General features: G+C 45.0%; 1 protein-coding gene across 8 annotated transcripts in view; it reads left to right on the top strand.

Annotated features, from left to right (window-relative positions):
* Nucleotides 1-14,938, top strand: part of cacna2d1 (calcium voltage-gated channel auxiliary subunit alpha2delta 1) — a 692,512-nt gene that overhangs the window by 641,733 nt on the left and 35,841 nt on the right. For all 8 annotated transcript variants that reach the window (XM_087999530.1, XM_043713764.2, XM_043713767.2 and 5 more), the window contains 2 exons: nt 1,040-1,143; nt 7,569-7,664. In XM_087999530.1, coding sequence (XP_087855656.1) covers nt 1,040-1,143; nt 7,569-7,664 — 200 coding nt within the window. The remainder of the gene's footprint in view (nt 1-1,039; nt 1,144-7,568; nt 7,665-14,938) is intronic.

The following is a 14,938-nucleotide window of genomic DNA, read 5'->3' as shown; positions in this document are numbered from 1 at the left end:
CTGTGTACAGTTCTGGTCGCCCTGCTATATGAAGGATATCATTAAATTAGAGAGGGTTCAGAAAAGATTTAACAGGATGTTGTCAAGACTGGAGGGCTTGAGTTATAAGGAGAGGCTGGATAGGCTGGGACTTTTTTCACTGGAATGCAGGAGGTTGTGTGGTGATCTTATAGAGGTTTATAAAATCATGAGGGGTATGGATAACGTGAATAGCCAAGGATTTTTCCACAGGGTGGGAGAGTTCAAAACTATAGATGGTATAATTTTAAGGTGAGAGGAGAAAGATTTAAAGGGAGTCTGAGGGGCAAATTTTTCACAAAGTATGGTTCATGTATAGAATGAACTGCCAGACGAATTGATAGATGCAGGTGCAGTTGCAACATTTAAAAGACATTTGGACACATATGTGAACAGGAAGGGTTTAGAGGGGTATGAGCAAAACACAGGCAAATTGTTCGGCATGGCCAAGTTAGACTGAAGGGTCTGTTACCGTGCTGGATGACTCTCAGTAGCTCCAACAGCACTTATGAAACTCCACATCATCCAGGGCAAAGTGGTCTGCTTGATTGGGACCCAATCCACCGCTTCAACATTCAGTCTGTCCACTACTGGCACATAGTGACTTCACTGCCTACCATCTATAGATTGTACGAGAACAACTTGAGGCAAAATCCTGGAAGTGCACCCCTCTTCCCCCCTCCCCAGCCTTTAGCGCTGTGGTTATACCTACACCAGAGAAACATAAGTTGTTTAAGAAAGTGGCTCACCACTATCTTCTTGAGCAATCCAAGATGGTAACAAATGCTGGCTCAACTAGCAAAGGCCATATTCCAAAAACGAATAAAGAAAGAAAATGGTTTAACCCAGTGATGAGAATTTGAGGGCATTTGAACTGCAGTTAAATTAAAAACTATATTTTACTAGCACTTTTCTATATGCCTTTCATAACCTTTGTCGAACATTTTTATGATGTTGCTGTTGACCATATTTAAATGTAAAAAGCAGATTCTCCATTTCTCAAATATGATTTCATTTTTAGTGCTGCAGAAGAATGGACAGAAAACCCAGAGACATATGAAGCAAGTTACTACAAAAGGAGCCTAAACAACAATATTTACGTCTTCACTGCACCATATATCAACAGTAGGTTCAGCGTGCTTTATTCATTAGGGAATCTATATCAGTGACAGAAATTGTTGATTTTAACAACTTATTTACATTTTCCAAATCTGACTTCTGTCCGAAGCTGATGCGAATGCTGTTAGGGATGTGAGCAGGAGTGGAAATTAATGTGGGAGCCAGGGACAAATGGAACACATCCCAACATAAAGTAATAGGAAGGGTTTTGAGGGATATATGCCGAGTACTGGCAAATGGGACTAGATTAATTTAAGATATCTGGTTGACATGGACGAGTTGGACTAAAGGGTCTGTTTCCATGTTGTACATCTCTATGATTCTCTGACTATAAATGCTCAGGGATAGACTGACTGTCAACTGGGGGCTGTAGAACAGTGCAAGCTGAGCTGCAACATTTCTGTTTCACGTACACAAGGAATTTCTTTAAGTCTTGTCCTTTTAACTTTTTCTGTGCAGCTACTCGTGATGATTTAAAGGGGCAGATCGTGGTTGAACAGTGTGGGGACTTTCGAGTTTTTGTAATGTCACGCACCTGAGAGGAAATGTTGGGAAATGTTCCGCACTCCTCTTGACCACAGCAATTCTATATTCCGGCAATTTTTCTTGCCTTACATTGACCCTGTCTGACTTCCCACAATAGTAGTCAGGGTTGACTGAGCCAGTCTCCTAAAGGATGTAACTGGGGAATTAGTCACGGAGAACAGGGAAAAAGTAATTTAAATCAGTAGTTTGTCAGTCTTCACAGAGAAGGATATTATAAATGTCCCAAAAGTAACAGGTAAGTAAGGTGCTAGTGGGAGGAAACTTCTTGTAAGAGGGCGGCACGGTGGCACAGTGGTTAGCACTGCTGCCTCACAGCGCCAGAGACCTGGGTTCAATTCCCGCCTCAGGCAACTGTCTGTGTGGAGGTGGAGTTTGCACATTCTCCCCGTGTATGCGTGGGTTTCCTCCGGGTGCTCCGGTTTTCTCCCACGGTCCAAAAATGTGCAGGTTAGGTGAATTGGCCATGCTAAATTGCCCGTAGTGTTAGGTGAAGGGGTAAATGTAGGGGAATGGGTCTGGGTGGGTTGCTCTTCGGAGGGTCGGTGTGGATTTGTTGGACCGAAGGGCCTGTTTCCACACTGTAAGTAATCTAATCTAAAAAAAAAGTCCCTGTCATGAAGGACAAAGTATTTGCTAAACTTAACAGGTCTGAAGGCAAACAGGTTGCCAGGACCTGATGGACTGGATTCAAGGGTCTTAAAGGAAGTGTTTAGAGAGATAACGGAGACATTGTTCAAAATAGTTCAGACTCTTTAGACTCTGGGAGGGTTCCAACAGATTTGAAAAATGCTGATATGATACCTCTGTACAAGAATGAAGGGAGACAGAAAGCAGCAGACTATAGGCTGATCGCTTAATATCAGTTATTGGGTAAATGTTAGAATCCATTATTGTGTGCAGTTCTGGTCGCCTCAATTTAGGAAAGATGTGGAAGCTTTGGAGAGGGTGCAGAGAAGATTTACCAGGATGTTGCCTGGAATGGAGAATAGGTCGTACGAGGATAGGTTGAGAGTGCTAGGCCTTTTCTCATTGGAACGGCGAAGGATGAGGGGTGACTTGATAGAGGTTTATAAGATGATCAGAGGGATAGATAGAGTAGACAGTCAGAAACTTTTTCCCCAGGTACAACAGAGTGTTACAAGGGGTCATAAATTTAAGGTGAAGGGTGGAAGGTATAGGGGGGATGTCAGGGGTAGGTTCTTTACCCAGAGAGTGGTGGGGGCATGGAATGTGCTGCCTGTGGGAGTGACAGAGTCAGAATCATTGGCGACCTTTAAGCGGCAATTGGATAGGTACATGGATGGGTGCTTAAGCTAGGACAAATGTTCGGCACAACATCGTGGGCCGAAGGGCCTGTTCTGTGCTGTATTGTTCTATGTTCTATGATTATGGAAGAAATAGCAGGACATTTAGAAAAGCTTAATGCACTCAAGTAGAGTCAGCATGGTTTTGTAAAGGGGAAATCATATATTTCAATCTTACGTGAGTTCTTTGAGGGGATTGCAAGCAGAGTTGGTAAAGAGGAAGTCATAGATATAGTGTTTTTGGGTTTCTAGAAGGCATTCAATGAGATGCTACATAAAAGATTATTGCACAAGATAGGAGCTCATTTATTAGCATGGACTGAGGATTGGTCAGCACACAGCAGATAAAGAGTCAGGATTAATGTATCTTTTTCATGTTGGAAAGATGTAACCTGTGGAGTGCCATAAGAGTCAATAGGGTCTCAATTATTTATTATCTATATTAAAGCCTTGGAGCATTGGGCAGAGTGTAATTTATCCATGTTTGCTGGCGATACAGAAACAAGTAGGAGAGCAGGTTATGATGAGGACATTAGTAATCTACGAGGGGATATAGATAGGTTAAGCCAGTAGGCAGAAACCTGACAGTTGTATTTTAATGTAAGAAAGCTTGGGAGAAGGAATCAAAAGGCCTATTCTTAAAGACTATTTCTTAAATGGTGAAAGACTCTAAAAAGATATTTGTTCTACACAATCTGATTCTCCCAGTAATAAATGTGATTGGTTGTAAAACTACAGAATGCACAGTAAACGTTAGTGATTGAGACCAGAGCAAGATTTTAATGCCCACAAAACTCTAATTTACATAGAGTTAAAACCGAGCCCTCAGGCTGGAGGTAAATGGATATGGGAATAGAGCAGATGCATGGGATTAGGAGCACAGTTCTTATGGAGCATTAGTGCTAATGAGGCTTTGTTGAATAAAAAGGAATGTTTCCCTGTTTTAATTTCAATGTAATTCAATAGTTTAGTTGTTTTTCAAGAACTAGAAGCATAATAGTGTTCCTAAAACAGAGCAGGCTTGTTTTTGAATAATCCTAAACCATCCTGAAGTGCAGCAGCAATAACCACTAACATGTGAAGAGGTCACTGTTATTCTGTATGGGAATAGACACTTCAATTTGCATAAACTTCTGAAAAGAAGGAATGAGATTAGTAACCAGCTGATCAGCTTTAAAAGGATTGATAGAAGAATGATGTTGGCTAAGTGGTTCCTTGACCATGTGTTAAACATTTTTGTATCCATCTGACACTTGAGAATGACCTCAAGTTTAACATTTGAACCAAAATGCAGAAGCTATAACAATAACTCAACCCATCAGTATTATAGTAAAGTGTTTGTTTATATTATGTGTTCAATGCATGCACTGTCATTCAATCCCTCAACCTTCCGAATTTGCCATCTATGTACTTAAACTCTAATCAAGATTCCTATAGATAAACCCGTTGATCATTTAAAATCTTTCACCTGCCTGCAACCCTGCATTTTTGGTTTGAACTCCTTTTTGAATAGCACTATTACCTGCTGATAATTAAGCTTCTCTCTCTGCCAATATGCACTACAACTCGGCCATGTGTACTGAAGCCAGATCAACCTATTTCGTGGGTGGCATGGTGGCTCAGTGCTGTCTCACAGCACCAGGGACCTGGGTTCGATTCCAGCCTCGAGTAACTGTCTGTGTTAGGTTTGCACCTTCTCCCAGCGTTTGCTCGGGTTTCCTCCCACAATCCAAAGAAGTGCAGGATCGGTGAATACGCTATACAAAATTGTCCACAGTGTACAGGGATGTGTAGGTTGGGTGCATTAATCAGGCGATAAAGATAGGCGAATGGATCTGGGTGAGTTACTCTTTGGAGGGTCAGTGTGGATGTTTTGGGCTGAAGGGCCTGTTTCCACACTGTAGGGATTCTATGAAGCATTAACAAATTTCCTGCAGCTGGATAATGATGGTGCTTTCATTTATCTCAGTTCTTTCCTAGGGTTCAAACCTGAATGCAGTGCATCCTGATTTCCTAGCCATTCAGAGCAGACCTTCCCAGAGATGCCCACATTTTGAGAATGAATAAAATGGAAGATAGTTATCCTTAATTACTATGCATTGATCCTGGCTCAACAGTAACTGGGTGAATACACATTAGGCTCAGTTTGGATGCATTTCCCAGTTAAGTAATTGACTGACGTTCATCGCCCAGTTCACATTTGTAATATGGCCACTTGGCATTGGCTCTGGAAAGTTTCTGGCACCTGTCATATTCAACAATGAAAGGTAGTACTAGCAAGTGAAGGATGAGACTGATTTGGGGAAAGGGTATAGATTCAATATTCTTCAAGGCCACCAACCGAGGCGCAACAATGAGTCTTGGTGCAAGCAAATTCCAAATCAAACTGAACCTTGCAGAAAATGGCAAGATACAGGAGGACTGATCACAGCTTGAGAAGCCTTCTGAAGTCTATAGATACAAGCTGCAAGGCATTGTTTATTCTTTAACTCTTTGAGGTGAGGTTGTCACTGGTAATTATTTAGGTCCCATTCCATTGTTGAGTAGCTTGCTCGGCTATTTAAGAGAATGGTTAACCACATCGCTGTGAAAACCAGACCGAGTAAGGGTGGCAGAAGTGGGTATTGCAGATGCTGGAAATCAGAATCTAGATTAGAGCGGTGCTGGAAAAGCACAGCAGGTCAGGCAGCTTCAGAGGAGCAAGAAAATTGACGTTCAGGCAAACGCCATTCATCAGGGAACCTCTGGGGTGGAGAGATAATTGGGAGGGGTGGGGTGGGGCTGGGGCTGGGGAGAAGATAGCCAAGAATACAATAGGTGGGTGGAGATGGGGATGAAGGTGATAGGTCAGAGAGGAGGGTCGAGCGGATAAGTGGGAAGGAAGGTTGGCAGGTAGGACAGGTCATGAGGATGGTGCTGAGCTGGAAGTTTGGAACTGGGGTAAGGTAGGGGGAGGTGAAATGTGGAAACTGGTGAAGTCCACATTGATGCCCTGGGGTTGAAGTGTTCCGAGATGGAAGATGAGGCGTTCTTCCTCCAGGCGTCGGGTGGTGAGGGAGTGGCGGTGGAGGAGGCCAAGGACCTGCATGTCTTCAGCAGAGTGGGAGGGGGAGTTGAAATGTTGGGCCACGGGGCGGTGGGGTTGATTGGTGCAGGTGTCCCAGAGATGTTCCCTAAAGCGCGGTGCCACTCCCTCACCATCTGATGCCTGGAGGAAGCACACCTCATCTTCCGCCTCGGAACACTTCAACTCCAGGGCATCAATGTGGACTTCACCATTTTCCTCATTTCCCCTCCCCCCCCCACCACCACCACCTTACCCCAGTTCCAATCTTCCAACTCAGCACCATCCTCATGACCTGTCCTACCTGCCAATCTTTCTTCCCACCTATCCACTTCACCCTCCTCTCTGACCTATCACCTTCATTCCCACCCGCATCCACCTATTGTACTCTTGGCTACCTTCTCCCCAATCCACCCCCCTCCCATTTATCTCTCCAGCCCGGAGCTCCCTGCCTTCATTCCTGATGAAGGGCTTTTGCCCGAAATGTTGATTTTTCCTGCTCCTCAGATGTTGCCTGACCTGCTGTGCTTTCCCAGCACCACTCTAATCTATACCCCAGTAAGGGTGGCAGGATAGTGTCTCTAAATGAAGCTTTATTTTTGTGACGTTTAGTCATGTATACTGATATAAGCATTTTAAACTGGATTTTGAATTCTCCAACTGCTGTAGTAGGATTTTTGAACTCGGGTCTCTGAATAAATAGTTCAGGCCTCTGGATCACTAGTCCAAAAGCATTACCACAATGCTACCAGCCCTGGTGTGTCTTCACAAAGCCCTCTCTCTGTAAATTGAGTGACCCAACAAAGTGCAAAGCTGAGTGTTCCCCTAGTGTCTCATCAAACACAGGACCTGCGTTCACTCCAACCTCAAACCATCAACTGCGGAGAGCCCTTGGAAACCCAGCAATGTAGTAGGGTTAGAGATTTGGTATGATAGATCATTGCCCTTTGTTCTCCTGGAAAATAATCCTTCTTGAGTTTGGACAAAGAGCAATATGCACCCTAATAAAACCTGAATGGATCAGATACAGAATGTTGTCCCATGTTAATTTTGGTCATGTCAATTGCTGTCAGTAACTGTTGAACAAAATTGCTGACCACATGCTTAGTAAGATGAATGATGTATGATCAGGTGTTTTTAAGCAGCAGCAGCAGGTAAGTATTTCAGTCTGAGGAAGGGCTGGTGTTGTTCTTTCTGTTCTCCACCAAGCAAACACAGAAAGTGAGCAGTTCCGAAATAAAATTCCAAAATTAAATTTCAGCCTGTCAATGATTTCCTACAGCTGTGGTATTTCCCCAAAGCTGTTTGTGTCTTTGCAAAAGTATTTTAGCCTGTTCTGTAATATCGGCCGCTCTTGATATTTTACTGTTCAGTTAGCATCTGGGCACTAAAATGGTATTTTGCACTTGATGGAACACAGCGCTCACAGAATAAAATCACACAGCATCACCACATGGCTGTCGGTCATTATGATGGTTATGGGAATGGTAACTGTTTTCCTTTTATTTTTGTTTCAGAAACATGGGATGGAATACAGAGCAGCGCAGAGTCTGGTATTATGGTGAGCAAAGCTGTTGAAATTAAAATTGATGGCAAACTTCTGAAACCTGCAGGTGGGTTGATGATTTCAGTTATTATTTTTCTCACTGCGTATTAACACATTGTTTATGTAACATCTGAGACCTTCACAAGAGCCTTGGAAAATAGTATGGTACCCAGTTTTGGAAGTGAACATCTCATTACTTAGTTGTGTTCTTTTTTACCCTTTAATATTGTCTGGCACAATAAGTTTGTGAGAAGATTTTGGGGTGAACTTCAACTTTTAATTGTCAGACCTAAATCAATTACAATTATAGATTGAGTTTAAGAGAGTCAATCTAAAATTTTATTAGTTCTGATTAATTACAGTACATATTCCACATGTTTATAGACGTTAATAAGTTTATAATAAGAAGCATAAGAGATACCGTTAGTAAGTTTGCAGATGACACCAAAATTGGAGGTGTAGTGGACAGTGAAGAAGGTTACCTCAGATTATAATGGGATCTTGATCAGATGGGGCAATGGGCTGAGAAGTGGCAGATGGAGTTTAATTTAGATAATTGTGAGGTCTTTCATTTTGGGAAAGCAAATCTTAACAGGACTTACACATTTAATGGTAAGGTCCTCTGGAGTATTGCTGAACAAAAAGATCTTGGAGTGTAGGTTCATAGCTCCTTGAAAGTGGAGTCACAGGTAGGTAGGATAGTGAAGAAGGCATTTGGTATGCTTTCCTTTATTGGTCAGAGTATTGAGTACAAGAGTTGGGAGGTTATGTTGCAGCTGTACAGGACATTGTTTGGGCCACTGTTGGAATATTGTGTGCAATTCTGGTCTCCTTTCTATTGGAAAGATGTTGTGAAACTTGGAAAGGTTCAGAAAAGATTTACAAGGATGTTGCCAGGGTTGGAGAATTTGAGCTATAGGGAGAGGTTGAATAGGCTAGGGCTGTTTTCCCTGGAGTATTGGAGGCAGAGGGGGGAGTAGTAGAGGTTTACAAAATCATGAGGGGCATGGATAGGATAAATAGACAAAGTCTTTTCCTTGGAGTCCAGAACTAGAGGGCATAGGTTTAGGGTGAGAGAGGAAAGATATAAAAGAGACCTAAGGGGCAACTTTTTCGTGCAGAGTGTGGTACGTGTATGGAAGGAGCTGCCAGAGGAGTGGTGAAGGCTAGATTAGATTACTTAGTGTGGAAACAGGCCCTTCGGCCCAACAAGCCCACACTGACCCTCCGAACAGCAACCCATTCCCCTACATTTACCCCTTCACCTGACACTACGGACAATTTAGCATGGCCAATTCACCTAACCTGCACATCTTTGGACTGTGGGAGGAAACCGGAGCACCCAGAGAAAAACCATGCAGACACTGGAAGAATGTGCAAACTCCAGTTTCCGAGGCGGGAATTGAACCCAGGTCTCTGGCGCTGTGAGACAGCAGTGCTAACCACTGTGCCACTGTGCTGTTTTCCCTGGGGTATCGGCTAGTGCAATTGCAACATTTAAGAGGCATTTGAATGGGTATATGAATAGGAAGGCTTTGGAGGAATATGGGCCAGGTGCTGGCAGGTGGGACTAGATTGGGTTGAGATATCTGGTCGGCATGGACGGGTTGGACTGAAGGGTCTGCTTCCGTGCTCTTCATCTCTATGACTCTATGACTCTATGACTCTAAGTAATTAAAATAATATTCAATAAAAGCAGTGGTTTTCAGATGACATTCAAGACATCGGTTGACTGAGCACTGGTCCCCTGTTTTGTTCTGTTGACTGGAGTTAAAAGTCTTCGAGGGCTATAGCACAGAAAAAGGTCCTTTGGCTAATCACGTCTGCTTATTCTTCAATCTTCCTCTTTGTGTTTTGAACCACTAAAATCTATTAACTCTTGCTAGTCACTATCCCTTGTGCAAAGGCATATTTAACACTAAATGCTTACTAGTGCTTGAGCTAAGGGTTCATCTTGGATTTCTCAATAGTCTATTGCTAATTCTTGATTGGTTTCTTTAAAAGTAATAGTCACTTTAGTGACATCACTTCCAACTGTTTCCTTATTCATTCTTTGACATGCCAATCATTTTGTAAGATCACCCTTTTCTAATAGCTTAGCCACCTTAGCCTTGCTTGCCAATTCCATAGATCTTTACCAAGATCAAGTGGCAGTAATGAGCAATGTGAATGTCTGCCTTGAGGACATAATGCCCTCTCCTAATGATTAAACATCATCTCAAATATCCAACTTGATATATCTGAATCATCTCCACATCCTATCAATATCCTTTAAATATAAGAACTGTGTGCGGCTACACAATCACTGTTGATCCCAAAAACAAATTGCAGTTTAAAATAACCACACAAATATATACACCAAGGCTCTTACCGACTTTAAATTACAATTTTAAAACACAGCCATGTCTTGCAGGAAAAGCCTTTTTAATCTCTAAGCGTTCTCACCTGTATGAGCCTAAGTTTACATTAGCCTAAGCATGCAACAGCAATAACACCACAAACCTTACTCCTGGACTGCACATATGGCTTTCTTCTCTGCAGAAATCGTTTAGAGCTGACCACAGTCAAATATATTTCATTTCCTCACTTACTCAAGTCAAAATTATAGAAAAATTATTCGGTCCTACAATGTCAAAAGGGTGACTACGCAGTGCAAACCATACTGAGAGAAAGTGAGAACTGCAGATGCTGGAGATCAGAGCTTAAAAATGTGATGCTGGAAAAGCGCAGCAGGTCAGGCAGCATCAAAGGAGAAGGAGAATAGACCTTTCGGGTATAAGCCCTTCTTCAGGAATGAGGAGGGTGTGCCAGAAGCTAAGAAAAAAGGTAGGGAGGAGGGACTTGGGGGAGGGGCGTTGGGAATGCGATAGGTGGAAGGTGGCTAAGGTGAGGGTGATAGGCCGGCGGGGGCGGGGGCGGAGAGGTCGGGAAGAAGATTGCAGGTCAAGAAGACGGTGCTGAGTCTGAGGGCTGGGACTGAGAAAAGGTGGGGGGAGGGGAAATGAGGAAGCTGGAGAAATCCGCATTCATCCCCTGTGGCTGGAGGGTTCCTAGGTGGAAGATGAGTCACTCTTCCTCCAGGCGTCGTGTTGCCATAGTCTGGCGATGGAGGAGGCCAAGGACCTGCATGTCCTTGGTGGAGTGGGAGGGGGAGGTAAAGTGTTCAGCCACAGGGTGGTTGGGTTGGTTGGTGCGGGTGTCCCAGTGGTGTTCTCTGAAACGTTCCGCAAGTAGGCGGCCTGTCTCCCCAATGTGTAGGAGGCCACATCGTGTGCAGCGGATGCAGTAAATGATGTGTGTGGAGGTGCAGGTGAATTTCTGATGGATGTTGAAGGATCCCTTGGGGCCTTGGAGGGAAGTGAGGGGGGAGGTGTGGGCGCATGTTTTGCATTTCTTGCGGTTGCAGGGGAAGTTGCCGGGAGTGGAGGTTGGGTTGGTGGATGTGTGGATCTGACAAGGCAGTCGTGGAGGGAGTGGTTTTTCCGGAATGCTGATAGGGGTGAGGAGGGAAATATATCCTTGGTGGTGGGGTCCATTTGGAGGTGGTGGAAATGACGAAGGATGATCCAATGTATCTGGAGGTTGGTGGGGTGGTAGGTGAGGACTAGTGGGGTTCTGTACTGATGGTGATTGGAGGGGCGGGGTTCAAGGGTGGTGGAGCGGGAAGTGGAGGAGATGCGATGGAGAGCATCGTCAGCCACGTCTGAGGGGAAATCGCGGTCTTTGAAGAAGGAGGCCATCTGGGTTGTTCGGTATTGGAATTGGTCCTCCTGGGAGCAGATGCGGCGAAGGCGGAGGAATAGGGAATATGGGATGGCGTTTTTACAGGGGGCAGGGGGGAAGAAGTGTAATCTAGGTAGCTGTGGGAGTCAGTCGGTTTATAGTATACGTCCGTGTTGAGTCGGTCATCCGAGATAGATACTTCACCATGGACATCCAGTCCCTATACACCTCTATCCCCCATCACGAAGGCCTCAAAGCCCTCTGCTTCTTCCTTTCTCGCCGAACCAACCAGTACCCTTCCACTGACACTCTCCTTCGACTGACTGAACTGGTCCTCACTCTTAACAACTTCTCCTTCCAATCCTCCCACTTCCTCCAAACCAAACGAGTAGCCATGGGCATCCACATGAGCCCTAGCTATGCCTGCCTCTTCGTTGAATACGTGGAACAATCCATCTTCCGCAGCTACACTGGCACCACCCCCCACCTTTTCCTCCGCTACATTGATGACTGTATTGGCGCTGCCTCGTGCTCCCACGAGGAGGTTGAACAGTTCATCCACTTTACCAACACCTTCCACCCCGACCTCAAATTTACCTGGACCGTCTCAGACTCATCCCTCCCCTTCCTAGACCTCTCCATCTCTATCTCGGACGACCGACTCAACACGGACGTATACTATAAACCGACTGACTCCCACAGCTACCTAGATTACCATTCTTCCCACCCTGCCCCCTGTAAAAACGCCATCCCATATTCCCAATTCCTTCGCCCTCGCCGCATCTGCTCCAAGGAGGACCAATTCCAATACCGAACAACCCAGATGGCCTCCTTCTTCAAAGACCGCGATTTCCCCTCAGACGTGGCTGACGATGCTCTCCACCGCATCTCCTCCACTTCCCGCTCCTCCACCCTTGAACCCCGCCCCTCCAATCACCACCAGGTCAGAACCCCACTAGTCCTCACCTACCACCTCACCAACCTCCAGATACATCGGATCATCCTTCGTCATTTCCGCCACCCCCAAATGGACCCCACCACCAAGGATATATTTCCCTCCTCACCCCTATCAGCATTCCGGAAAAACCACTCCCTCCACGACTGCCTTGTCAGATCCACACACCCACCAACCCAACCTCCACTCCCGGCACCTTCCCATGCAACCGCAAGAAATGCAAAACATGCGCCCACACCTCCCCCCTCACTTCCCTCCAAGGCCCCAAGGGATCCTTCAACATCCATCAGAAATTCACCTGCACTGCCACACACATCATTTACTGCATCTGCTGCACCCGATGTGGCCTCCTACACATTGGGGAGACAGGCCGCCTACTTGCGGAACGTTTCAGAGAACACCACTGGGACACCTGCACCAACCAACCCAACCGCCCCGTGGCTGAACACTTTAACTCCCCCTCCTACTCCGCCAAGGACATGCCGGTCCTTGGCCTCAACACGACGCCTGGAGGAAGAGCGACTCATCTTCCACCTAGGAACCCTCCAGCCACAGGGGATGAATGCGGGTTTCTCCAGCTTCCTCATTTCCCCTCCCCCCACCTTTTCTCAGTCCCAGCCCTCAGACTCAGCACCGCCTTCTTGACCTGCAATCTTCTTCCCAACCTCTCCGCCCCCGCCCCCTCTCTGGCCTATCACCCTCACCTTAGCCTCCTTCCACCTATCGCATTCCCAACGCCCCTCCCCCAAGTCCCTCCTCCCTACCTTTTATCTTAGCCTTCTGGCACACCCTCCTCATTCCTGAAGAAGGACTTATACCCGAAAAGTTGATTCTCCTTCTCCTTTGATGCTGCCTGACCTGCTGCGCTTTTCCAGCATCACATTTTTAAATGCAAACCATACAGCAATTTGAAATGTTTATAGTAAGAAACACCCATGGACTGATATTTTCATTTGTACCCTGGGTCAGCTCAATAGAAGGTCTCCTTACAGCATGCAGATGCATGCAAATGGGCAACAGAATGATTTGCATGGTTTTCTAATTGTAGGAAGTAGATTGTATTTATTAGTCAGACATGTTATGACACACCTCTATGGCTGGTGGGACTTGAACACTGACCTCTGGTCATGAGGGAGAGATGTTACTACTGCACCAAATCAGCTCTTGTTTATAAAAAGAATTTAAATCATCTGTTTGGATATGTTATGACACACTTGCATGACAGTTGGGACTTGAACCCAGACCTTCTGATCCAGAAGTATGAATGTTACCACTCCACGACATCAGCCCCAAGAGAAGTAGGTTGTATATAAACATTTGGCCTGTCAAGATTGCTCCCTCATTCAGTGCGATCATGGCTTGGCTGTTCTATTTGTTTCTTGAATTCTGCATTCACATCTAACCCCAATCACTTTTGATTCCTTTGTCGAACAAGTACCACAGCACCAGGAACTCAGGCAACTGTCTGCGTGGAGTTTGCACATTCTCCCCTTGTCCACATGGGTTTCCTTCAGGTGCTCCAGTTTCTTCTCACAGTCCAATGATGTGCAGGCTCAGTGGATTGGCCATGCTAAATTGTCCATACTGTGAAGGGGATCTGCAGACTGGGTGGATTAGCCATGGGAAATGCAGGGTTACAGGGATAGGGTCGGAGTTGGGATGCCCTTCAGAGGGTCAGTGTGGACTCGATGGGCCAAATGGCCTGCTTTCATACTATGGGGATTCTATGAACAAGAATCTAGCTACTTCTGCCTTAAAAATACAACCCCACATCTCCTGCCTAAAAGAGAGACCTCGAATTTTAGAACAATGCCCCCTAGTTCTGGGGTGACGTACAAGAGGAAACATCTTTCCACGATCCATGTCGGATCGTATACACTGCAACCAGTTCACCCCTCATTCTTCCGAATTCCCATGGAAACAAATCCAGCTTGTCCAATGTTTCTCCGTAAGGCAATCCACTCGTTCCAGTTATCAATCTATTGAACCTCTTCTGAACTCCCTTCATTGCAACTGCATCCTCTTTTAAATATAGAAAAGGTATGCCAGATTGATTCTCTATACTAAGACGTTGGGTAAGTTAGGCTTGTACTTGTTGGAGTTTTAGAAAATGAGAGGAGACCTTATTGAAACATTCCGGATTCTTAGTGAGCTTGACAGTGTAGATGCGGAAAGGTTGTTTCTCCTCATTGGAAGAGTCCGTGACCATAGACCACAGTCTCAAAGTAAGGAGTTGCCCAGAGAAGACAAAGATGAAGAATTTTTTCTCTCAAAAGTGGTGAGTCTATGGAATTCTTTACTACAAAGAGCTATTGAGGCTGAGTGGTTGAGTATATTCAAGGCTGAGAAAAACAGATTTCTAATCACTATGGGAATCAAGGTTATGGAGTAGGGCAGAAAAGTGCAGTTAAGGATAATCAGTCAGTCTTGATCTCATTGAATGGTGGGACACACTTAATGGGCTGAATGGTATGTTCTGCTCCCTTTTCTTATGGTCTCATAAAGCCTTCCTCTTACAGAAAGACCATCTGTTGTATTGGACTATTTAAAAAAGAATTGTAAGGAATTATGAAAATAATTGGGGTGGAGTGAATAATGACCATTTGGCATATTTTTGCTCCTTCATCTTGTGGTTCCAATAAGGCCTTCCTGTTTTCAAAGGA

The sequence above is a fragment of the Chiloscyllium plagiosum genome, unplaced genomic scaffold (assembly GCF_037043375.1).
Source record: "Chiloscyllium plagiosum isolate Xiang-an unplaced genomic scaffold, Cpla_swu_hap1 HiC_scaffold_23, whole genome shotgun sequence".
Classification (NCBI taxonomy): domain Eukaryota; kingdom Metazoa; phylum Chordata; class Chondrichthyes; order Orectolobiformes; family Hemiscylliidae; genus Chiloscyllium; species Chiloscyllium plagiosum.
Note: the sequence above shows the minus strand (reverse complement) of the source record. Positions and strands in the feature narration are given on the sequence as shown.